The sequence below is a fragment of the Erythrolamprus reginae genome, chromosome 9, assembly GCF_031021105.1.
Source record: "Erythrolamprus reginae isolate rEryReg1 chromosome 9, rEryReg1.hap1, whole genome shotgun sequence".
Classification (NCBI taxonomy): domain Eukaryota; kingdom Metazoa; phylum Chordata; class Lepidosauria; order Squamata; family Dipsadidae; genus Erythrolamprus; species Erythrolamprus reginae.
The window spans coordinates 5,642,461-5,669,403 of record NC_091958.1 but is presented as its reverse complement, the minus strand read 5'-3'; the positions used below and the strand labels follow the sequence as shown (position 1 = coordinate 5,669,403).

Genomic DNA, 26,943 nt, shown 5'->3' with positions numbered 1-26,943 from the left:
TCACACAATAATAGGACAAGGGGGCCCTCCCTAAAGCTGACAGGTAAGAAAGTGAAGACAAATAAAGGGAGGTATTTCTTCATCCAGAGGGTCGTTGGTTTATGGAATTCACTTCCAGAAGAGGTCGTGACAGCTGTCAGCCTTGATAGCTTCAAGGCAGGATTATTTATTCATTCATTCATTCATTCATTCATTCATTCATTCATTCATTCATTTATTGGATTTGTATGCCGCCCCTCTCCGCAGACTCGGGGCAGCTAACAACACTGATAAAAAACAGCATGTAACAATCCAATACTAAACAACTAAGAAACCCCTTATTATAAAAACCAAACATACATACAAACATACCATGCGTAAATTGTAAGGCCTAGGGGGAAAGAATATCTCAGTTCCCCCATGCCTGACGGCAGAGGTGGGTTTTAAGAAGCTTACGAAAGGCAAGGAGGGTGGGGGCAGTTCTAGTCTCTGGGGGGAGTTGGTTCCAAAGGGCCGGGGCCGCCACAGAGAAGGTTCTTCCCCTGGGGCCCGCCAAACAACATTGTTTGGTTGACGGGACCCAGAGAAGGCCAACTCTGTGGGACCTAACTGGTCGCTGGGATTTGTGCGGCAGAAGGCAGTCCCGGAGATATTCTGGACCCGGTGCCATGAAGGGCTTTATAGGTCATAACCAACACTTTGAATTGTGACCGGAAACCGATCGGAAACCAATGCAGACTGCGGAGTGTTGGTGTGACATGGGCATTTTTAGGAAAGCCCATGATTGCTCTCGCAGCTGCATTCTGCATGATCTGGAGTTTCCGAACACTTTTCAAAGGTAGCCCCATGTAGAGAGCATTACAGTAGTCGAGCCTCGAGGTGATGAGGGCATGAGTGACTGTGAGCAGTGACTCCCGGTCCAGATAGGGCCACAACTGGCGCATCATAAATTATTGAACTTCAAAAGAAGTTAAGAGAATAAGCTAGAGTTTGTGCGACTGGAAAAATGTGTGCGTTCATTCCTCTGGTGCATCTAAGAGGCAGAGCGAGATGCTTGATCAGGCAATGTGAGCATTGAGTGAAGGACGGTATTAACATTAAATATTTACACCCTGAGCAAGTTCTTGGCAGGAGTTGGTGTGCTTGTTGTTAAGTTGAATGCAGCGCAGTTGGCTTGGGTTTGTTTGTGTTGTTGGGGAGTTTTTTATTTTATTTTTAGATTTTCTTCCTAGAATAACGAGGAGACTAGTAGGTGTTTGACGAAGGAACAGCTCACAAAAAGAAAACCATTTGATATTAAGGGATGCTTGAAGATTATTGACCGGAGCCTTCTCTGTGGCGGCCCCGGCCCTCTGGAACCAACTCCTCCCGGAGATTAGAATTGCCCCCACCCTCCTCGCCTTTCATAGCTCCTTAAAACCCACCTCTGCCGTCAGGCATGGGGGAACTGAAATATTCTTTCCCCCTAGGCCTTTACAATTTATGCATGGTATGTTTGTTTGTATGTATGTTTGGTTTTACAAATAAGGTTTTTTTTAACTGTTTTAGTATTGGATTTACATGCTGTTTTGTACTACTGTTGTTAGCCGCCCCGAGTCTTCGGAGAGGGGCGGCATACAAATCCAATAAATAATAATAATAATAATAATAATAATAATAATAATAATAATAATAATAACTGAAACCATGTTATTCAATTCCATCAATCTACAACTGGATATACTGTACAGTAGACTCAAATGCATGGGTATTTATACTGTGCATTTTAATTATAAACATATACAGTTAAATTAGTGTCCTGCTTTGTAAAAATAAGCAAAAATGTTAACTTCTTTCCAAAATGTATTTTTTTAAAAATTGGAAAGAATTTTAAAAAACATATACAACATACAATTAATTTTGAAGATTACAGTTCTCAGAAATCTAATATGGAACCAGTGCTTTTTCTGGATATTAGAACTTGCACATTATAAGAGCTATGGTGGTGTAGGCTAACTTTGCCGATTGCCAGCAGTTCGATCCTGGCCAGCTCAAGGTTGACTCAGCCTTCCGTCCTTCCAAGGTCAGTAAAATGAGGACCCAGATTGTTGGGGGCAATAGGCTGATTCTGTAAGCCGTTTAGAAAGGGCTGTAAAGCACTAGGTCCCATAGAGTGGGCCTTCTCCAGGTCCCATCGACTAAACAATGTCGTTTGGCGGGTCCCAGGGGAAGAGCCTTCTCTGTGGCGGCCCGACTCTCTGGAACCAGCTCCCCCGGAGATTAGAACTGCCCCCATCCTCCTTGCCTTCCGTAAACTCCTTAAAACCCACCAGGCATGGGGGAATTGAGATATCTCCCCCGGACCTATACAATTTATGTATGATATGTTTGTATGTATGTCTGATTAATAATGGAGTTTTTAAAATGTTCTTAAATTATTAGATTTGTTATGAATTGTTCTATTGCTGTTGTGAGCTGCCCCAATTTTACGGAGAGGGGGGGCATACAAATCTAATAAATAAATAAACAAACAAACAAACAAACAAACAAATAAAATAATATTGCAATTATTAGTGTTGAAAGGAGTTTTGGGATGAGATGGTTTAAATGGAAAACATTGCCTTCTTGTCATTTTAGTATCAAAATTAATACGATGCCCATTAAAGCATTTTTGGTACTATTAATAAGTTAGCTTCAGTCTGACCATATTGTCAATATTGGCCAAAAATGCTTTTTTCAGAATATTGGAAAGCAACAACATGTATTGGAAATGCATCATAAAAAGCTATTTTTATAGTTAATCTGAACAGAGAATGGGGAAATGAGTTCTATAAACCACGCGAGAATGATGATTTATAGAAAACGGATACCAAAGAAACGTGAAATGTGAATAGCTATTTTATTGTTACTTTTAAAAGTGTAACTTTGGCTTTCGTGCAATAAAGCTGATTGAATTTAATGTCCTCACATGTTGAACAAGTAAACGTTTGTTAATACCGAAACAAAATGACAACTTTATTGCCTGATGTGCTTTGTCAATAAAAGAGAAAAATCCTATTTACCTATGCACAATCTGTTATAAAATTTGGTTGTCTGTTTCTAACAAATGCTGACTTTTTTGAACTGGGGGGAAACAGAGAAAATACATTGACCTTCCTAACAGTGATTTCAGCTCTCTAATCTAAGCTGTCATTATGCTTTGAACAGTCTATTATCTAAATGTTGTGTTAATTTCCCATGCATGATATTTTAGAGATATAAATAGACAAAGCCATGTTTCTCTGTTTAGTCTCTCTCACCATCTGATCTCAGAGCAACTTGGGATGTAGAATGTGATAATAATAATTAATAATAATAATTTATTATATTTGTATGCCGCCCCCTCTCCGAGGACTCAAAGCGGCTCACAACAGGACAATACACAATATACAAATCCAATAGTTAATTTAAAAAAAAAAAAAACCTTATAAAAACAGTCATGCAACTCAACAATACATAAATTATAATAGCTAAGGGGTATATTAATTTCCCTATGCCTGGTGACATAGATGAGTTTTCAAAAGTTTACGAAAGGCAAGGAGGGTAGGGGCAATCCTAATCTCCAGGGGGAGTTGGTTCCAGAGGGTCGGGGCCGCCACAGAGAAGGCTCTTCCCCTGGGCCCCACCACCAGACAACGTTATTTAGTCAACGGGACCCGGAGAAGGCCAACTCTGTTGGGACCTAATCAGTCGCTTGGATTTGTGCGGCAGAAGGCGGTCCCAGAGGTATCCCGATGATAATTGAAGTTAAATCTTAATTAGTACTACAGGCTATGGAGCACCAATCATTACGAGACTTGAATCATAGGTGGAACTCCATTGATTGTCCTTTCTTGCTGTTTTGGACTGTATCTTAGCATTGGACCTTGGCCATGTTGGTTGGAGTTGATAGCCGCTGGAGTCTGCAACTAAGGAGCTTTCTTGATTATCTCTTGAAAATCAGGGCGGTTCCTACCAATTCTTGAATATAGCTCGCCTGCTGGAATCCAGACTGTATATCAGACATTAATATGATTGAGCGGGTCTAGAGGTATTTCATGAGAAGAGTACTCCACTCTTCTACTCACAATAGAATCCCTAAAGCCACCAGGCTTGAAATTTTGGGCTTGGACAATCTGGAACTACGGTACCTGAGGTCTGATCTAAGTATAGGTACACAAAATTGTCTGCAACAATGTCTTACCTGCCAGCAGCTTCAACATCAATAATACATAGAAACATAGAAGATTGATGGCAGAAAAAGACCTCATGGTCCATCTAGTCTGCCCTTATACTATTTCCTGTATTTTATCTTACAATGGATATATGTTTATCCCAGGCATGTTTAAATTCAGTTATCGTGGATTTACCAACCACGTCTGCTGGAAGTTTGTTCCAAGCATCTACGACTCTTTCAGTAAAATAATATTTTACTGAAAGAGTAGTAGATCCTTGGAACAAACTTCCAGCAGACGTGGTAGATAAATTCACAGTAACTGAATTTAAACATGCCTGGGATAAACATATATCCATCCTAAGATAAAATACAGAAAATAGTATAAGGGCAGACTAGATGGACCATGAGGTCTTTTTCTGCCGTCAGACTTCTATGTTTCTATGTTTCTATGTTTCTATAATATTTATTGGCTTTGCTTCTGATCTTTCCCCCAACTAACCACAGATTGTGCCCCCTTGTTCTTGTGTTCACTTTCCTATTAAAAACACTCACCTCCTGAACCTTATTTAACCCTTTAACATATTTAAATGTTTCGATCAGAAATCATTTAAATATGTTAAAGACGCAGAAGACATAGTTAGCATGTCTTCTATGATCTAGACATCTAATCTAGATTTGTGTTGGGCAAAGCTATCCTGAATATTCCTAGCATCTCGAGTCAGAGAGAGAAAACCCAAGTCTTGTGTTTCAGTCCATCTTTCTCCACATTGTGTCCATGACACTGTCAATGGTTTGTGGTTCCATCCTTGTATGCTCTGTCTAAATTGGCCTTTTGGTGTAGAGCAGGGATCCCCAAACTTGGCAACTATAAGACTTGTGGACTTCAATTCCCATAGATAGAAACATAGAAACATAGAAGACTGATGGCAGAAAAAGACCTCATGGTCCATCTAGTCTGCCCTTATACTATTTCCTGTATTTTATCTTACAATGGATATATGTTTATCCCAGGCATGTTTAAATTCAGTTCCTGTGGATCTACCAACCACGTCTGCTGGAAGTTTGTTCCAAGGATCTACTACTCTATCAGTAAAATAATATTTTCTCACGTTGCTTTTGATCTTTCCCCCAACTAACTTCAGATTGTGTCCCCTTGTTCTTGTGTTCACTTTCCTATTAAAAACACTTCCGTCCTGAACTTTATTTAACCCTTTAACATATTTAAATGTTTCGATCACGTCCCCCCTTTTCCTTCTATCCTTCAGACTAAACAGATTGATGGCTGGAGAATTCTGGGAGTTGAAGTCCACAAGTCTCAAAGCTGCCAAGTTGAAGAACTCTGATATAGAGGTTGAAGTTTCTTAGCACGTCACTAGGTGGCAATGAAACTTTGCTTTATCAGGCGAATTCTTTAGACTTTCTTCACAAAAGACTGCATGTATTTAAGGTGTCAGGGATACTGTTTTACTGTTAATAAAGGGCAGAGTGTAATATATTCATCTCCATCCAAGGAAGTCGTTTAATGCCCCAAAACATGTTCCTCTCACAGCTCTGGGCTGTTAACTCTGCTTATTTGGTATAATAATTAGCAGAATTTCTCACTAACAGGGGCACTTAATACCCACCTCGCATTTTTTCACCCATGTTTTTGTACGTGACAGATTGCACATTCTGTAAATAAAATGAACTGGGTCGGAACCAGAGGCCGGTATGACACTGTTACTTTCCACGCCATCATTTTCAAGCAGGTGTACATTAACCTCTTGCTGCAAAGTCTTAACACTAACAAACTTTGGGGTTGGTTTTTTTTAAGTAAAAGAATGGGCGAGATGTCCAAATGGAGAGTAGTTAATTTTTCATCTTGGGTGGAAACAAGAGAAAATAAACAAGGAAGGGAAAAATGTAGACTCTACAAATTTCTTAAGATTGTGTGGGAACCTTTTAAAGGTCTAAAGCCCTGTTGCAGTTTATTTATTTATTTATGATTTATTTATTAGATTTGTATGCTGCCCCTCTCCGAAGACTCGGGGCGGCTCACAACACTAATAAAAACAATATAGCAGTGGAACAAATCTAATATTAAAAAACATATAAAACCCTATCATTATTTTAAAAAACCAAACAGCACATTCATACCCAAACATAAAACAAAGTATAAAAAAAGCCTGGGGGAAAGGGGTCTCAACTCCCCCATGCCTGGCGGTATAAGTGAGTTTTGAGTAGTTTGCGAAAGACAGGGAGGGTGGGGGCAGTTCTAATCTCCAGGGGGAGTTGGTTCCAGAGGGCCGGGGCCTCCACAGAGAAGGCTCTTCCCCTGGGGCCTGCCAAATGACATCGTTTAGTCGGCGGGACCCGGAGAAGGCCAACTCTGTGGGACCTTATCAGTCGCTGGGATTTGTGCAGTAGCAGGCGGTTCCGGAGGTACTCTGGTCCAATGCCATGTAGGGCTTTAAAGGTCATGACCAACACTTTGAATTGTGACCGGAAACTGATTGGCAGCCAATGCAAGCCACGGAGTGTTGCAGAAATGTGGGCAAATCTTGGAAGCCCCACGATGGCTCTCACGGCTGCGTTCTGCACGATCTGAAGTTTCCGAACACTTTTCAAAGGTAGCCCCATGTAGAGAGCGTTACTATTTTCAATTACTTTACTTTGACAGAAAATGTCCTAGAAACGGAAATTATTTAGGATTTGGCAGGTTTATTTGAAGGAAGACTGACTTTCTACCTCCAAGCAAGCAAATACTAAGATATCATGCACAATGGTTAGAATGCAGTATTGCAGGCTTACTCTGCCCACTGCCAGGAGTTCGATCCTGACCAGCTCAAAGTTGACTCTGCTTCCATCCTTCCAAGATCAGTAAAATGAGGACTGTTTGTTGAGGAAAATATTGTAAACACTTAAGAGAGGTCTGTAAAACCACTTAGAGAAGGTTGTAAAGCACTATTGAATGGTATATAAGTGCTCTTGTCCTTCCTTCCTTCCTTCCTCCCTCCCTCCTTCCCTATGCAATGTGCGATGCAAATAAGAAAGGGGGTAGGGCTTTGATTGTGGAATTACACCCCCTCCTTAATTTTTTTTAACCCACAGCTGTGGATGCTCCTGGTCCTACTTCTTAAACTCTGTTATTCCTCTTCCACTTTTATCTCCTTGAGAGTTAGATAGAGAAAGAAAAGTTGAGCTTGTGTGGTTGGTGTTAGACTTCAATCTTGGTCTTCATGGTTTCACTTGAACTCCATAACTACTGAACTACACTACTTCGTAGTCTTGCTTTCTACGGCCATTCTGACCTTCTCAATAAAACAGAGTACAGTGTTCCCTTGATTTCCGCAGGGGATGCGTTCTGAGACCGCCCGTGAAAGTCGAATTTCGGCGAAGTAGAGATGCATTTTTGGCTATGGACAGTATCACAAGCCTTCCTTTAACACTTTAAACCCCTAAATTACCATTTCCCATTCCCTTAACAACCATTTACTCACCATTATTACTGGTACTCGCCATTGAATAAGACACTTAGTGATCCTGATATTTATAAACATAATTATTTATTAACAATAATTATTTTTTTGTTATTTATTTGCAAAAATTATTAGTTTGGCGATGACATATGACGTCATTGGGTGGGAAAAACCATGGTATAGGGAAAAAACTACGAAGTATTTTTTAATTAATATTTTTTGAAAAACCGTGGTATAGGCTATTCACGAAGTTCGAACCCGCGAAAATCGAGGGAACACTGTATATCCCTTGGTCTTCATAAGTTATCTCCAGCCTGCTTTATGTTGTCAGGTCATCCAGATATTCCAATAGATTGACCTGGACTTGCCTGGAAATAAATGATGTGGTTTTCCACTGATTCCCAAGTTAAAAATTGTTGAGGTCTAGTTCAATGTTGGATGGTTGAGGTTTCCCTTCAAAATAATATTTACCAGATATAAGAAGCACAGTAGCAGTTTGTGTCCGATTACACTCTGGGAGAGGTATTTAACTTTGCTCCACTTCCAAAGTTCAGAAGTGTTGCTGAATTAATTAATCCCTTCTTAGCATCTGGTCAATAATTAAAGTTGCAGCAGTTAAAACCATTTACTTCCCATTCCCACATACACGGAAAGAAAACATCGTTCGGCTGGTTGTATCTCTCATAGTGAACCATTCAGTTATCCTAGAAAAGGGACCAATCTTTTTAAGATACGATGGTGCAGCCTGCTTCTCTCCCTAGGATTAAGATTGAGCCTTTTGTGGCTGCTAGATTAGCTGTCCAAATTATCTTGTTAATGTTCTGTCGGGCTCTCTGGCAGACTCCTCCCAGCAATTCACAGGTACAAATTTCAGACACACACATGTTTGAAAATTCAAAACAATGTTCTTTATAATGAAAATTCACTTAAACCAAGCCCTCTTTTGGTATAGCAAAGAGCACTCGTCTCCAAACAAACTGGTAATTTGTACAAGTCCCTTATCAGTTCTGTGATACTTAGCTTGCAGCTGGGAGGCAATTCACAGTCCTTCTTCTTTCACAAAGTGAAACACACTTTGCTCTGGTTTAGTTTCAAAGCAGGGAGAAAATCAGCACACAAAAGGTCAAAGTCATTAAAGCAGTCAGGAAACACAAGGATCAGATAATCCTCCACAATGGCCAAACCCACAGGCTGCTCTTTATAGCAGCCTCACTAATGACCACAGCCCCACCCAACCACAGGTGGCCTCATTTTCTTTGATAATAATCTCTCAGTTGTTGTTGCCTATGCATCGCTCTCCGCATGTGTGGCTGTACCATTAACTCTTGTTCTGAATCCAAGGAGGAGCTAGATAATTGATCTCCTTCTGAGCTGTCTGCCACACTCTCCTCCTCCCTGTCACTCATGTCTCCTTGGTCACAGGAGCCTTCATCAGCAGATTCCACCGGGGGCAAAACAGGCCTGCAGCATGTGGATGTCTCCCCCACATCCACAGTCCTTGGGGCAGGAGCTCGGCCAGAGCTAACCACAACAGTTAATTGGTATTAATTAAGACAAGTATAAGTTTGGCATGCTTTACTAGAATGTCTCCAAACCTTAGATAGGTTCTAGAGCCCTGGTTCCCAACATGGGTCCCATGCCCCACAGGGGGGGGGGGCAATTTGATTTTTAATGGGGGCAATTGGAAACTTGTTTAAATCAAGTTAATGGCCTTTTAGGTTTCCTCTGCATGTGTAGTAGTTCACTTTTTGAATAGTTAGAATTATATGTCATGGGGCGGGCATCAGGATTTTAGAGATGTTTGGGTAGGGCATGGCCCCCCCAAAAAAGTTTGGGAACCACGTTTCTAGAGCAGGAGGATCTCCAACCATGGCAGCTTTAAGACTTGTGGACTTCAACTCCCAAAGCTGGCTGAGGAATTCTGGGAGTTGAAGTCCACAAGTCTTAAAAGTTACCAAAGTTGGAGACCCCTGCTCTAGAGCAGTGTTTTTCAACCAGTGTGCCGCGAGACATGGTCAGGTATGCCGCGAAGCTCAGAGAAAGAAAACAAGAGAGAAAGAAAGAGAGAGAAAGAGAAAGCAAGCAAGAGAGAAAGAGAACAAGAGAGAAAGCAAGCAAGAGAGAGAGAGAAAGAGAGAGAGAGAAAGAGAAAGAGAGAAAGAGAGAGAGCAAGAGAGAAAAAGAAAGAAAGCAAGCGAGAGAAAGAAAGAGAGGGAGGGAAGGTGGGAGAAAGACATAGAGGGAGGTAGGGAGGGAGAGAGAAAGAGAGCAAAAAAGAGGAAAGAAGGAAGAGAGAAAGAAAGGGATGGAGAGAGAGAGAAAAAAAGAGGAAGGGAGAGAAAGAGGGAGAGAGAAATAGAGCGAAAGGGAGGAAGAGAGAGAACTTTTTGGCCAATATTTTTTTAGCCACCCCCCCCCCCTCAATGTGCCCCATGGTTTTGTAATTGTAAAAAATGTGCCGCGGCTCAAAAAAGGTTGAAAATCACTGCTCTAGAGGACTTCTTTGGAAAGGAAGAATTGGTGGATTGCTTTGGATGTGGGCAGCTAGAGTCAAGAAGCCATTGAACCAATTGGGTTTGTGGTCAATAGACATTTTGCGAATGGCTATACCCATCTCGCATGGTCTCCAAATTCCAGATATACCAACTTACTCAAAAAGATTGCCTTCTTGTTTGATCTATGTATTATCCACAGGCTCTTGTTTAAACTGAAAAGGGATTCGAAAGTGATGGTATAAGATCATATTTTTCCATTGGAGAATCTGTGTCAGCTCATACCTTTGTTAAAATAAATATAGAGAGAGCCTCACTTATAGGAAAGAAGAAAGGGAGGGAGGGAGGGAGGGGGAGAGACAGAGAGAGAAAGAAGGAAGGCAGGAAGGAAAGAAGAGAGAGAGGAAGGAAGGAAGAATGAAAGAAAAGAAAAGAGGAGAGGGCGGGAGAGTGTTGAACTTGAGCTTCTACGTTCACAATTCCAAGAAATTGAGATACAGCGTCTGGATTAGAAAATTTGATGTAAACGAAACCAAAACCTATTCTTGTAGCGAACCATTATGGTGTTGATTCATAGTCTTGCGGATAAAAAATAGATAACAGAGTCTTAACCCAAATAAAGAAAGGAAGGGATAATGCATGTTCTTTTTCTATGTAGTTACCCCAATGAAGTTAGGCATTCCTTGATTTAATTCATGATGGACGAGATAACTTGGGCGAGATTTCACATTGGGCTTCCTGCTGGTGAGAGATGAAAAACTTCACGGGAACCAGCCATTTTGCAACTATGAAGATGTTCAAGCATTATGTAATGGGCCTGACAGCTGGCGTACGTGGGATTTAATGCTCCGGCTGCTTATTGATCTTCTCTGTAGCCAATGGTGTGGACAGAGGCAGTAGCACTTAGCACCTATTCTTAGACTGCCGAGCAACTGCAGAACAATCTCAAAGGCGACGTGGTAAAAATGGTCCCCGTGGGACGAAGGCGAGGCTTTAAAAAACAAAACAGTGAAGAATTTAGGAAATTTTTCTTGATGGAATCGGAGTGAACTTTGGGGACGTTCTTAAAGGAGGTTTGCAACCCTAACCCTAACCCTGGGCCTAGAAGATCTAAGTATTGCCCACAAGATCATATGCTGCAACGTCCTGCCTGTCGGCGACTACTTCAGCTTCAACCACAATGACACAAGAGCACATAACAGATTTAAACTTAATATTAACCACTCCAAACTTGACTGTAAAAAATATGACTTCAGTAACCGAGTTGTCGAAGCGTGGAACTCATTACCGGACTCCATAGTGTCATCCCCAAACCCCCAACACTTTACCCTTAGATTATCCACAATTGACCTATCCAGATTCCTAAGAGGTCAAGTAAGGGGCGAGTACAAGTGCACTAGAGTGCCTTCCGTCTCCTGTCCTATTGCTCTCCTATATCTCCTATACCTTTCTTCTATTCCTATATCTCTTCTTCTATTCTTTCATTGATAAGTTCTATTACTTTATCTTCTTTTCTATTCTTCCTTAGATATATTTTACTATGAGTATCTCCTCTATAACCTTCATCATGTATTTTATTATGTGTATGTAGATATATACCCACTAAAACCCTCATTGTGTATTGGACATAATAAATAAATAAATAAATAAAAATAAAAGATCAACGCAAACGACGCTGCCAAAGAATTCAGGGTTTTAACTCCAAAGGTTGAACATTGTCACCCCTGTGCCAGACATACCAACATATTATTGGAGTTGGCAAATATTTGGGGATGATCCATCGCGGAGGCAGCCGACTTTCCATTTGGATGAAGGTTTGATCATCGGAGCAAGAATTGCAACGAGGGGGAAATAGGATGACCGAAACGAAGCATGGGATAATTATTAATGCGATTAAGTTTTGTAAGGTTGGTGAGCTGCAGATCACCAGAAGATGTTGTTGCCCTCATGCTGAAAAGAATCCTGTTACTCTCACATCACTTTGACCTTATTGTCAGGGTTAAGAATATCCTGAGATAATATCTCAATGCAAAAATAAGGCCTACGTAGAGAATCCTGAGTCATTCTAGGGCAATTAAGCATACAGCAACCTCGTCAGGTGAAAAATATTTAAATATGTAAGAGCTCTCTGCTCGCTGCTGTTCTGTTCGTTCGCTGTCTCTTTGATTTCTAAGCCTGCCCTGTGTGAAGTGTGCTCTGTAGTTGCTGCATTGATCCGTTGGTTCCTGTGAGTTATTGTTACTAAGATAGTTGTAGTGAGATACTAGTGAGATACTAATGTGATGTATATATAGTAAAGATAGTATACAGTAGTAGTGTAAATAAGAAGTAAAGTGATACCTTGTCTTACGAACTTAATTGGTTCCGGGACAAGGTTCTTAAGGTGAAAAGTTTGTAAGACGAAACAATATTTCCCATAGGAATCAATGGAAAAGCGATTAATGCATGCAAGCCCAAAATTCACCCCTTTTGCCAGCCGAAGCATCCGTTTTTGCACTGCTGGGATTCCCCTGAGGCTCCCCTCACTGGGAAACCCCACCTCCGGACTTCCGTTGCCAGCGAAGCGCCCATTTTTGTGTTGCTGGGAATCCCCTGCTGGGATTCCCCTGCAGCATCACAAAAACACAGAAGTCCAGAGGTGGGGTTTCCCATGGAGGGGAGCCTCAGGGGAATCCCAGCAGCGCAAAAATGGGCGCTTCGCTGGCAATGGAAGTCCAGAGGTGGGGCATCCCAGTGGTGGCGGCGGGTTTGTAAGGTGAAAATAGTTTGTAAGAAGAGGCAAAAAAATCTTAAACCCCGGGTTTGTATCTCAAAAAGTTTGTATCACGAGGCGTTTGTAAGACGAGGTATCACTGTAAATATATTTTTCCAAGGCTTCCTACTGCTGCTGTGTTTCATTGAAGACTTCAACAGCAGGAATGTCAATCTCAAGGGCCACGGGCCAAATGCGGCCCGTGGGGTTCCTAAATCTGGTCCATTGGACCGACCTGGAAACAGCAAAATGCGGTTGGACACAGGTGGGGGTTGCTACTTACCGCTGCTACCGGTGTGCTGTATTTAAGGATTGGTCCAGCAAAAGTTTTGTACATCCTAGTTTACAGTCCAATTTTTCAATTTCCAAGTTTGCACTCTGAACAAGTTAGCGGGTAGAGTGGTATTTATAGACCCAGGCGGGAAAGGTTAATCAGTAATGGATTCCGCCTGCAAGCTTGGATGAATTTCAATATCGAGAATAGTTCTCATGTTATTAGCTTGATTGACTTTCTATCAGACAAGCCAGCGCAAGTATATTTCAATAGTTACAGAACTGAGCGGATCAACCAGGAAGGGGCCAAAGTACACACAAGGCAATGTTATCAATTCCAACATGACAAAATTACATTTGAAGTTCATTATAGTAATCCGTAGTCGTGCCAAAAGCAGACATCACCGCAGAGTTGTGAAGCTTATTATCCCCGGGGAACTCTTTAGTGTGGAGATAAATAAAAAGCGAGCACACTGTTTGCTGGGAAACTACTGTGTCCTTTGTACTCATTGAATTCTTGAGGCATTTCACCCTTTTAAGTCAACTGTGGGGGAATGTCGTTTGTTAGCAATACACCTGTGGGTTGCTTTGCAAAAATTGCAGACAATCAGGGAAGGATTGTAGCAGCAATAGCATTTACACTTATATACCGCTTCACAGTGCTTTTACAACCCTCTCTAAGTGGTTTACAGAGTAACCCTCTTGCCCCCAACAATCTTGAGTCCTCATTTTACCCACCTCGGAAGGATGGAAGGCTGAGTCAACTTTTGAGCCGGTCAGGATTGAACTGCTGGCACTAGGCAGAGTGAACCTGCAATAACAAAAGATTTAAGTGCCAAAGCCCACTGCAACAACATAGGCAAGAAGGCTTCAAGAGTTGTAAACCTAATCCTACGTAGCTTCTGCTCTGGCAATCTCACACTACTTACCAGAGCTTACAAAACTTTTGCCAGACTCATCCTCGAATACAGCTCATCTGTTTGGAACCCATATCGCATCTCAGACATTAACACCCTTGAAAATGTCCAAATATACTTCACCAGAAGAGCCCTTCACTCCTCCACTCTAAATAGAATACCCTACGAGACTAGACTTTCAATCCTGGGCCTGGAAAGCTTAGAACTAAGACGCCTTAAACAAGTTCTAAGTATTGCCCACAAGATCATATGCTGCAACGTCCTGCCTGTCGGCGACTACTTCAGCTTCAACCACAACAACACAAGAGCACACAACAGATTTAAACTTAATATTAACCACTCCAAACTTGAGTGTAAAAAATATGATTTCAGTAACCGAGTTGTCGAAGCGTGGAACTCATTACCGGACTCCATAATGTCATCCCCAAACCCCCAACACTTTACCCTTAGATTATCTACAGTTGACCTATCCAGATTCCTAAGAGGTCAGTAAGGGGCGAGTACAAGTGCACTAGAGTGCCTTCCGTCCCCTGTCCTATTGCTCTCCTATATCTCCTATACTTTTCTTCTATTTCTATATCTTTTTCTATTCTTTCATTGATATATTTTACTATGAGTATCTCCTCTATAACTTTCATCATGTATTTTACTATGTGTATATATATATTTATACCCACTAAAACTCTCATTGTGTATTGGACAAAATAAATATATAAATAAATACAGCATTCTAACCATTGGGAGGGAAGGAAGGAAGGAAGGAAGGAAGGAAGGAAGGAAGGAAGGAAGGAAAATTGCATTTAGACTTATATATAGCTTTACGGTGTGTTACAGCCCTCTCTAAGTGGTTTACAGAATGAGCCTATTGCCCCAACAATCTGAGTCCTCAATTTTACCGACCGTAGAAGGATGGAAGGTTAAGTGAACCTTGAGCTGGTGAGATTCGAACTGCCAAACTGCAGGCAGAGGGCAGTCAGCAGAAGTAATGTGCAGTACTGCATTCTAACCCTTGCGCCACCAGAGCTCTTAAATGTTGGATGCCCAACATATTGCTCTTGTGATCATGATTCATCTGTTAATCTGAAAATCTGAAAATTAGGTATTCATGCAAGCTACAGATGGTCTATGGCAGGGGTAGGCAAAGTTGGCTCTTCTGTGACATGTGGACTTCAACTCCCAGAATTCCTCAGCTAGCATGATTGGCTCGGGAATTCTGGGAATTGAAGTCCACAAGTCATAGAAGAGCCGACTTTGCCTATCCCTGGTCTATGAAAGTACTCTTAGAAGATATGATGGAATGGGTCTCCTCGATTCTTTTTTTGATGGGGCAAAGGCACTTTTTATAGACAAAAGAAACATTTCCCCCTGCCTTTTTCCGGCACTTATTACTACATTGTGAGGTCCTTGGTGGTTTCTGAGTTTGACTGTTTTCTTGCAAAATGTTTCAGTGACAAAGTAGATATCATCAGTTGGATGGTGTTACTCAGCGAGCACTAAGGACCCCAAATTCCAACCCTGATCTACAAATATTCTTCTCTGTCAGTATTACTGTATTGTTTGAGTCACTTATTAGTCATTTGACTAATTGATGATTTATTTCATGGAGTCTCAGTGATGCTAACCAAATTTTTTATCACTGGCAATTGGGGATGTGCATAATGCAGTTATGGCATAGATGTTACTGCAAACTTGACCTTGCATTTTTAATAGAATAGAATAGAATAGAATGGAATTTTTATTGGCCAAGTGTGGTTGGACACACAAGGAATTTGTCTTGGTGCATAGCCCTTCATGGCACCGGACCAGAATATCTCCGGGACTGCCTTCTGCCGCACGAATCCCAGCGACCAGTTAGGTCCCACAGAGTTGGCCTTCTCCGGGTCCCATCAACTAAACAAGGGGAAGAGCCTTCTCTGTGGCGGCCCCAACCCTTTGGAACCAACTCCCCCCAGATATCAGAGTTGCCGCCACCCTCCTAGCCTTTCGTAAGCTCCTTAAAACCCACCTCTGTCGTCAGGCATGGGGGAACTGACATTTTCCCTCCCGCTAGGCTTATAGAATTTATGCATGGTATGTTAGTATGTATGATTGGTTTCTAAATTGGGGTTTTTTAAATTAGCTTAAATATTAGATTTGTTTACATTGTATTATTATTGCTGTGAGCCGCCCCGAGTCTGCGGAGAGGGGTGGCATACAAATCTGATTAATAAATAAATAAATAATAAATAAATAAATATGCTCTCAGCGTACATAAAAGAAAAAGATACATTTGTCAAGAATCATGTGGTGCAACACTTAACGATTGTCATAGGGGTCAAATAAGCTATGAAGAAACAATCAATATTAATAATTATAAATAAAATAAATAAAAATTGCAGATATAATTCTAAAGGAGGGTTATGCAGTTAATTTTTTATTTTTATTTAAAAAAAAAAAAGTCCGCTCTCTTTTCTAGTTTCCAGAAAGACTTGCTGAAAATTGAGGTCAACAGTTTCTTAATTTCTGAGAAAGACTTTTTGAGATGGGAAAACGCATGAGGACTATAGAAGAAGTGCTAAAATAGGCATAACACCTCTGGATGTGTGAGCACACAAAGAACTTTCCACTCCAGGGAAACATGGGATCCTTAAGTTGCCTTCCTATGCACGATTGATTGATTCCTTCCATCTTGCGATAGCACAGTATCCATTCAAGCTTTGGACCATTAAATGTTACCCAATCTTGATACAGCATAACTTTTAATTGAATCAAGAACTCTGGAAAAGCATTACAGTGTTCCCTCGATTTTCGCGGGTTCGAACTTCGCGGAAGGTTTATACCACGGTTTTTCAAAAATATTAATTAAAAAATACTTTGCGTTTTTCCCCCTATACCACGTTTTTTCCCACCCGATGATGTCATATGTCATCGCCAAACTTTCGTCTGCCGTTAATAAATACTTTTTTAAAGAAACTTTAATAAATAAACATGGTGAGTAATAATCTGAATGGTTGCTAAGGGAATGGAAAATTGCAATTTAGGAGTTTAAAGTGTTAAGGGAAGGCTTGTGATACTGTTCATAGCCAAAAATAGTGTATTTACTTCTGCATCTCTACTTTGGGGAAATTCAACTTTCACGGGTGGTCTCGGAATGCATCCCCCGCGAAAAGCGAGGGAACACTGTATTTGTATATAACGTTCCTCATCAGCCCTTAGTAGTACTGCTACAAAGTCTATTATACAGAGAAACCTTCTCAACTAAAGCCAAAGGGGCTGCCTTTGAAAAGTGTTCGGAAACTTCAGATCGTGCAGAATGCAGCTGCGAGAGCAATCATGGGCTTCCCTAGGTACGCCCATATTACACCAACACTCCGCAGTCTGCATTGGTTGCCGATCAGTTTCCGATCACAATTCAAAGTGTTGGTTATGACCTATAAAGCCCTTCATGGCATCGGACCAGAATACCTCCGGGACCGCCTTCTGCCGCACGAATCCCAGCGACCAGTTAGGTCCCACAGGGTGGGCCTTCTCCAGGTCCCGTCGACTAAACAATGTTGTTAGGCGGGACCCAGGGGAAGAGCCTTCTCTGTGGCGACCCCAACCCTCTGGAACCAGCTCCCCCCCAGAGATCAGAACTGCCCCCACCCTCCTTGCCTTTTGTAAAGTTCTTAAGACCCATCTCTGCCGTCAGGCATGGGGGAACTGAGACATCTCCCCCAGGCCTATACAGTTTATACATGGAATGTTTGTGTGTATGTTTGCTTTTAATAATGGGGTTTTTAGTGTTTTTTTAATGATTAGATTTGTTCTTACATTGTTATTGTTATTGTTGTGAGCCGCCCCGAGTCTACGGAGAGGGGTGGCATACAAATCTAATAAATGAATGAATGAATAAATAAAATAAAATAAAATAAAATAAAATAAATAAAGGTTAGCACCTGCTTTGAGTTAGATCAGGGTCCACAGAATTCAAGGGGAGTTGAACTTAGTCTTATGGCTATGTAGGGATTCTAGGCTCATGCCTCTTTTAATTCCACTTCCAGTTTTTGCAACTCCTTCTCCTACACATTACAACACCACGTAACACGTTGAGCAAGGTAAATCCTAATGGCCTGCGTGAATGTTGAATCGTATGGCATATTTATGCTCTAAAACAGCTTCCTGAATTTTCCCCATCACCGTGCTTTGTTGGTATTCGAGAATAAACAATTTCGGTCTTTTGCCCAAAGAATAATTTTTTTCACATTATTTTGTCATTGATGCTTTTGAGCAGCCAATGGGCTACCGCACTGCTACCTTTGGGGGAAACCTTACAAAACCTGAGATTTAGCTTTCAATTAAGTTTCTGTTGACACAGGTGAAACGCAGTCATCCATTTCGGATGCTGGCAAGCAGACAGGGCGACACGCAACATCTGTGTTGTATAATCTTGACAATTAGGAGGAAGAAAAGGCAACACTTGGGTGTCAGCAGGATTTCTAGCTATTGAGTGAAATAAATAATTTTTTGGGGTTTTTTTTGTTCTCAACATAAAGCCAGCCCTCCTTGGAAAAGCAAAGTCTTGATGCTAGACTTACTTTTTGTTGTCTGTAAATCAACACACAATGATTCACACATATTTCCATTTGTTAGGCTAATATTAGCAGTGTGTTTTGAGTGCATTTACAGAGAAACTAGAACCAACAACATTCTATTGAAGTTGTGAATGTTCCAACACCGGAAGTTTTTAAGAAAAGGTTGGGCAACCATTTGTCTGAATATTTTGTGGCTGAGCGGTGGGGTTGGACTAGAAGACCTTCAACGTCCCTTCCAACTCTATTGTTCTGTTCCTTTCTTTATTAACAGCATTTGCTAGGGATCAGAAGGCAAAACATTTGGTTCGCTGGAACACGGCACGCTCACATCATTTTGGAGTTTTGACCTGTACGGTTTGGTTCTGTGTTTAAAACAAAACTTATTGTTCATTTCCTATGCACCCTTCAAAGAATGCCTGAACATGTCAACATTGATTTCCAGGACAGCAATGCAGCACGAGACAATCTTGCGCGCGGTTCACTTTTCTATTTTTATTTTCCGCACAGAGAAGAGATATCTGTCTGTCTGTCTGTCTGTCTGTCTGTCATCTATCTATCTATCTATCTATCTATCTATCTATCCATCTATCTATCTATTTATCTGTCTGTCTATCCGTCCATTCATCCATCCATCATCTATCTATCTATCTATCTATCTATCATTTATCTATCGATCATCAGTCTATCTATCTGTCTGTCTGTCTGTCTGTCTATCTGTCTATCCGTCCATTCATCCATCCATCCATCCATCCATCATCATTATCTATCTATCTATCTATCTATCTATCTATCTATCTATCTATCTATCTATCTATCTTATCTATCTTATCTATCTATCTATCTATCTATCTATCATTTATCTATCGATCATCAGTCTATCTATCTATCTATCTATCTATCTATCTATCTATCTATCTATCTATCTATCTATCTATCTATCTTTCCAAACTTGCAAAGAACTGATATGTTTGGAAAAATATGGGTTTTTATATATATATATATATATATGTATATGTATATGTATATGTATATGTATATGTATATGTATATGTATATGTATATATATATATATATATATATATATATATATATATATATATATATATACTGTATATGCACACAGAAAAAAAAGACTGGGAAAAAAGTGAGAAGAGCAGATTTTTAAAAATTGTTTAAACATAACCTTGCTTTTTTTTAAAAAAAATATTATTTGGCCAACGCCATTATTTTCCCCCATTAAAATGTGCCTTTTAAGATCTGCACCGCACCTATTTTTGTCGGGGAATTAAATTCTCTCTCTGAAAGCTCTTGATCCGTTGAGATTTTGCAAGCGTGGTGTATATCCAGGCGCATTGCAGGCGCATAGACACGTTATCAACCAACCGGTTGGTGAAACAGGCGCTGCTGTCTCTTCCCCCAGACACCCCCTTTCGTTTTATTTGGGTGGAATCTGTAAGTGGCTTGATGTATTTGACACATGTGTGACAGCTCCACGCATATGAGAAGAGCTGTGTGTTAGACTACCCCAGCTGTGTGTGGGTTTGTCTGCCCATCAAGCCCGAGAGCAGCCGCTTAGTCAGATCTGACAATCACATGTGAGCTGGTATTACTTCTACTCCAGAGTGCATTTTAATGCCAACAAGAGCTTAGCATTTGACAAAGAAATTGTCAGGACAGAGTGCTACCCCCGCACTTATGAAATACCCTCCTCACTCTACCAGCTCTATATTCTTGTATTGTACATACATAAAAATAGCTCCCTCTGAATTCCTTTGCCCTTTCCCTTCCCTTTCCCCATCATCTTTCCTTTCCTTTCTCTTTTCCTCTCCTTTTTCCTCTCCTCTTTCCTCTCCTTTTTCCTCTCCTTTTTCCTTTCTCCTTCTTCTTCTCTCCAACTTTTAGGACTATGAGTGCTTTTTTCCTTTCCTTTCCTCTTTCCTTTCTCCTTTTCCTCTTTCCTTTCTTTTCCTTTCCTTTCCTTTCCTCTTTCCTTTCTCCTTTCCTTTACTCTTTCCTTTCTTTTCCTCTTTCCTTTTCTTTCTTCTTTCCTTTCCTTTCCTTTTCTTTCTTCTTTCCTTTCCTTTCCTTTCCTTTTCTCTTTCCTTTTCTCTTTCCTTTTCTTTCTTCTTTCCTTTCCTTTCCTTTTCTCTTTCCTTTTCTTTCTTCTTTCCTTTCCTTTCCTTTTCTCTTTCCTTTTCTCTTTCCTTTTCTTTCTTCTTTCCTTTCCTTTCCTTTTCTCTTTCCTTTTCTTTCTTCTTTCCTTTCCTTTCCTTTCCTCTTTCCTTTCTCCTTTCCTTTACTCTTTCCTTTCTTTTCCTCTTTCCTTTTCTTTCTTCTTTCCTTTCCTTTCCTTTCCTTTTCTCTTTCCTTTTCTTTCTTCTTTCCTTTCCTTTCCTTTTCTCTTTCCTTTTCTCTTTCCTTTTCTTTCTTCTTTCCTTTCCTTTCCTTTTCTCTTTCCTTTTCTCTTTCCTTTCTCCTTTCCTTTCTCCTTTCCTTCCCTTTCTTCCCCTCCCCTCTCTTCCTCTCTTAAATTCTTTTAGATTTTTTTTTTTTAAATTCCCAGATTATTTTTTCTTCTATACATTTACATGAGTTTCCAGCACTGTGCATGTGGTCACTATCTTGTTTTGCGCTTTTGGGGGGGGGGTTGTTTTGGGTTTTTTGCCACTGCTGATGCGTGCATGCATGCGTGCTTACGCTTATGTGCCTATGCGACGCAGCAGGAAGTGAACCACCAGCGAGGCAAGTTAGAACCCACCCCTCTTCCTCACGCTCTCTGGCCAATAAGCTCATCCAATAGCTGCCATTTCCCTAAGGAAGCCTTGATTTTTTTGGAGGCTTTTATGCCTGATTCACATCTCCATTGCTGGTTCGGTCTTTTCCGATATCACTTTATTGGGCCGAACTCACATTATTTCTATTTACTCTCAAATTATGTGATATTGGGGAGGAGGAATCTTTTTTTATTTTTATTGTACCTTTGCTCTTTCCACTATTCACATTTCTAGTGGCCTACAGGTTTGTTGTGTTGACATAAATTTTGGTAAAAAAATAAATAAATCTGAGAGCTTTTAATAGAGGTTTACAATTTTGCTGATCCTCTGATAGAAACATAGAAACATAGAAGTCTGACGGCAGAAAAAGACCTCCTGGTCCATCTAGTCTGCCCTTATACTATTTCCTGTATTTTATCTTACAATGGATATATGTTTATCCCAGGCATGTTTAAATTCAGTTCCTGTGGATTTATCTACCACGTCTGCTGGAAGTTTGTTCCAAGGATCTACTACTCTTTCAGTAAAATAATATTTTCTCATGTTGCTTTTGATCTTTCCCCCAACTAACTTCAGATTGTGTCCCCTTGTTCTTGTGTTCACTTTCCTATTAAAAACACTTCCCTCCTGGACCTTATTTAACCCTTTAATATATTTAAATGTTTCGATATTTTTTGTTGTCTTTTGTTGTCTAATTTTTGATAATTTTTGTTGTCTTTTTAGAAACGAAAACTTCTGAATGAACTTGGTGAGAAGTGCCTGCCGTATCTGACGCCAAAAGATGCTGGTTTCCATCAACTGGTAATGTTCAAAAGTGACATATTTTGAGAAACCTTAACAATGTATTTGTTTTGCTTTGACAACTCGGTTGCTGAAGTCCTATTTTTTACAGTCAAGTTTGGAGCGGTTAATATTAAGTTTGAATCTGTTGCGTGCTCTTGTGTTGTTGCGGTTGAAGCTGAAGTAGTCATTGACAGGTAGAACGTTGCAGCATATGATCTTGTGGGCAATACTTAGATTATATATCTTGCTTACTTCGAACCAGTAAGCTTCTGACATTTTCTTCCTTTTAACATCTTGTTCTTGAGTACTTCTGTTCGCTACTTAGCGAGAGGACAAGAGGAAACCTCTAAACTCAAATCTGATTAAACAAGTATCTCCAAGCGGATTAAAGGAGAACAAAGATGAATGGTTTGGTTTTAATGCATGGTTGCATATATAGCCAAACTGGAGCCTTTGTTTCATTTTTTCCTTTATTTGCAAAGTAAATAAACTAAAGTGGTTGCTTCCACCTAAAGTTTGTGGTCTTTTTTGGTGTCCCCTCTGCAAATACAGTAGCTAGTATATGGGGATGTCTCAGTTATGATGGGCCGCCGTGGCTCAACAGCTAAGACGCTGAGCTTTTCAATTAAAAGGCCGGCAGTTCTGCGGTTTGAATCCCTAGCTCCGTGTAACGAAGTGAGCTCCTGTTACTTGTCCCAGCTTCTGCCAACTTAGCAGTTCCAAAGCGCGTAAAAATGCAAGTAGAAAACAGGAACCAACTTTGATGGGAAGGCAACAGTGTTCCTTGCGCCTTCCTCATTTAATCATGGTGACCACGGAGACATCTTTGGACAGCGCTGGATCTACAGCTGTGAAAGAGAGATGAGCACCGCCCCCTAGAGTCAGGAACAACTAGCACATATGTGCAAGGGCAACCTTTACCTTTACTCAATTATGAAATTGAGTTTGAAGAGAAAGTTCCAAATAAGATCTGAGAAATAAATCAGAGCCCAAACCTTGGCCTTCTCTCAAGTCCCTATTATTTTAATTTTAATTGTAATTTTTTTAGATTTTTTAATTTTTTAATTAATTTTAATTTTAATTAATTTTAATTTCAATTTTAATTTCAATTTTAATAATTTTAATTTTAATTTCAATTTCAATTTTAATAAATTTAATTTTAATTTTAATTTCAATTTTAATTAATTTAATTTAATTTTAATTTTAATTAATTTCAATTTCAATTTCTATGCCACCCTTCTCAAAGCGACAGAGGGTGGCATACAACATTGTAAATACAAATAATATATGTGAGAAATGCAATTATTTTAAAAGGACATATACAAAATTAATAAAAATCTAAAATCCCTTATACAGTCATCCAATTCAATCATTCAATCATAGCCACTCTGAGTCTCCGGAGAGGGGCGGCATACAAATCTAATAAATTATTATTATTATTATTATTATTATTATTATTATTATTATTATTATTTCATATAATTGACAGAGCCATGCGAACTGCAGTCGTCCAGATATTAACTTTTGTTTTACCTGCAAAACATTTCAGGTCTATTGAGATAGGATTAATTTTAATTTCAATTTCAATTTCTATGCCATCCTTCTCAAAGCAACTCAGGGTGGCATACAACATCGTAAGTACAAATAATATATGTGAGAAATCCAATTACAAAAATCTAAAACTCCTTATACAGTCATCCAATTCAATCATTCAATCATCGCCACTCTGAGTATCTGGAGAGGGGCGGCATACAAATCTAATAAATAAATAAATTAATAATAATAATAATAATAATAATAATAATAATTATTATTATTATTATTTATTCATATAATTGACAGAGCCATGATGGTTACGAACTTCAGTCGTCCTGATATTAACTTTTCTTACAATTCTCCCACCAAATTAAGGTTCATCCCTCATCCCCAAACTCACAAGTTCATCTTGTGGACCACTCCAGTTCTCTCAACGTCCACGATCCTCCCTTGTACTTCCAGCCTGGTGCTGAGCCAAAGGATGACCTTGAATCTTCTGGAAAGAATTTGTTGTGTCTAGTATCTCTCATGCAACCACCCCTCCCCAATTCCCACACTACTATTCTACCTGTGGCAGGCCCAAAGCCTGTAACTCAAAACAATGACTTCGGCCATATAGGGGACATGATTCAGAAGAATTTTGACTTGATCTGGATAACAGATCTCCATCACAAGCAACTGTGTCCTCTTCGCCGACGATGTAAAACTCTTCAACACCACCGATAACACAACTACTCTCCAAAAAGACCTTGACACTGTTTCTGAGTGGTCTAACACATGGCAACTCCAAATCTCAACTGGCAAATGCTCTGTCCTACACATTGGGAAGAAAAATCTGAACTCCAAATACGAACTGAATAATCAAATTATCACAGATAATCCCCACTCGGTTAAAGACCTTGGTATACTATTACAAAAGATTTAAGTGCCAAAGCCCACTGCAACAACATAGCCAAGAAGGCTTCAAGAGTTGTAAACCTAATCCTGCGTAGCTTCTGCTCTGGCAATCTCACACTACTTACCAGAGCTTACAAAACTTTTGCCACACCCATCCTCGAATACAGCTCATCTGTTTGGAACCCATATCGCATCTCAGGCATTAACACCCTTGAAAATGTCCCAAGATACTTCACCAGAAGAGCCCTTCACTCCTCCACTCGAAATAGAATACCCTATGAGACTAGACTTTCAATCCTGGGCCTAGAAAGTTTAGAACTAAGACGCCTTAAACAAGATCTAAGTATTGCCCATAAGATCATATGCTGCAACGTCCTGCCTGTCGGCGACTACTTCAGCTTCAACCACAACAACACAAGAGCACACAAAAGATTTAAACTTAATATTAACCGCTCCAAACTTGACTGTAAAAAATATGACTTCAGTAACCGAGTTGTCAAAGCGTGGAACTCATTACCGGACTCTGTAGTGTCATCCCCAAACCCCCAACACTTTACCCTTAGATTATCTACGGTTGACCTATCCAGATTCCTAAGAGGTCAGTAAGGGGTGAGTACAAGTGCACTAGAGTGCCTTCCTTCCCCTGTCCTATTGCTCTCCTATATCTCCTATACCTTTCTTCTATTCTTATTTCTCTTCTACTATTCTTTCATTGATGTGTTCTATTACTTTATTTTCTTTTCTATTCTTTCTTAGATATATTTTACTATGAGTATCTCCTCTATAACCTTCATCATGTATTTTATTATGTATATATAGATATATACCCACTAAAACCCTCATTGTGTATTGGACAAAATAAATAAATAAATAAAATAAAAAATAAATCCTGGCAACACATGAAACCTGGGCCAGAAAAGAAATATGAAGAGACATAAATCCACACCGGTAGGAATAAAAGGAGGGGATATTGAAGAGAGTGTGCAGAAAGTGTGCAAACTTTTTCTTTTAACAGTGTGGACAAATAGGAAACACATGGAAAAACATGGATAAGTTCTATCCAATTACTTAGGAATACACTGAACGAAAGACATAAAAATGAACTTTTTTCTCGGTTTGAACAGCTACGGCAGGAGTTCCTATATTATCGCCATGTCAACTTTTCGTATGTTGACATGTGGTCGAAAGATGCATTTTTAATGGCCTCCAACTTTCCCTCCCCCACTGTTACAGGAAGAAAAGAGGATTCTTTATCCTTTTTCTTTCTAAAGGTTGATGGAAGAGAGTTATTCTTTTTTACAGCAGTTGAAAATTTATCGCTTAACATATGTTGAGCAAAAGTTATGTAATTCATATTTGGACATTATGTTTTACCTGCAAAACATCTCAGGTCTATTGAGATAGAATAATAAAAAAAACCAGTCCGAAATTATGGAAAATTTCCACCAATTTGGCATTCTTGAAAATGTCAAATTTATTGAGTATTTGGGAAGTTACTCTCTTAAGTTACCTGGAAGGTATCAAGCTAGGGGTGGTTCTGGTAATATTAATATTTATAAGTTACCTTACAATATGCACTTTAAATTATCTTCTCTTTATACTTCATACATTCTCTGCAATATAGTTTTAAATTAATTTTTGTTGGAGTCTTTAATTTTGACGATAACAAGATAAGGAAAGTACTGGGAAGACTATAAAGAGAATTACAGTGGTACCTCTACCTAAGAATACCTCTACTTACGAATCTTTCTAGATAAGTACCAGGTATTCAAGATTTTTTTGTCTCTTCTAAAGAACTATTTTTCACTTACAAACCTGAGCCTCCGAAACTGTAACCGGAAAAGGCAGGGAGAAGCCTCCATGGGACCTCTCTAGGAATCTCCTGGGAGGAAACAGGGCCGGAAAACACAGGGAGAAGCCTCCGTGGTGTCTCTCTAGGAATCTCCTGGGAGGAAAGATGTCCGGAAAAGGTTGGGAGAAGCCTCCATGGGGCCTCTCTAGGAATCTCCTGGGAGGAAACAGGGCCGGAAAACACAGGGAGAATCCTCCGTGGTGTCTCTCTAGGAATCTCCTGGGAGGAAAGATGGCCGGAAAAGGCGGGGAGAAGCCTCCAAGGGGCCTCTCTAGGAATCTCCTGGGAGGAAACAGGGCCGGAAAACACAGGGAGAAGCCTCTGTGGTGTCTCTCTAGAAATCTCCTGGGAGGAAAGATGGCCAGAAAAGGTGGGGAGAAGCCTCCATGGGGCCTCTCTAGGAATCTCCTGGGAAGAAACAGGGCCGGAAAACACAGGGAGAAGCCTCCGTGGTGTCTCTCTAGGAATCTCCTGGGAGGAAAGATGGCCGGAAAAGGTGGGGA

General features: G+C 40.1%; 1 protein-coding gene and 1 long non-coding RNA gene across 5 annotated transcripts in view; one reads left to right on the top strand and one right to left on the bottom strand.

Moving 5' to 3' along the window:
* Nucleotides 1–26,943, top strand: part of FTO (FTO alpha-ketoglutarate dependent dioxygenase) — a 218,774-nt gene that overhangs the window by 14,679 nt on the left and 177,152 nt on the right. For all 4 annotated transcript variants that reach the window (XM_070760164.1, XM_070760163.1, XM_070760167.1 and 1 more), the window contains exon 2: nucleotides 22,096–22,173. In XM_070760164.1, coding sequence (XP_070616265.1) covers nucleotides 22,096–22,173 — 78 coding nt within the window. The remainder of the gene's footprint in view (nucleotides 1–22,095; nucleotides 22,174–26,943) is intronic.
* On the bottom strand, nucleotides 8,497–13,233 carry LOC139172684 (uncharacterized). Its single transcript, XR_011559913.1, has 2 exons — nucleotides 13,139–13,233; nucleotides 8,497–11,094 (listed from the first exon to the last, which is right to left on the bottom strand). It is a non-coding gene; the product is annotated as an uncharacterized lncRNA (long non-coding RNA).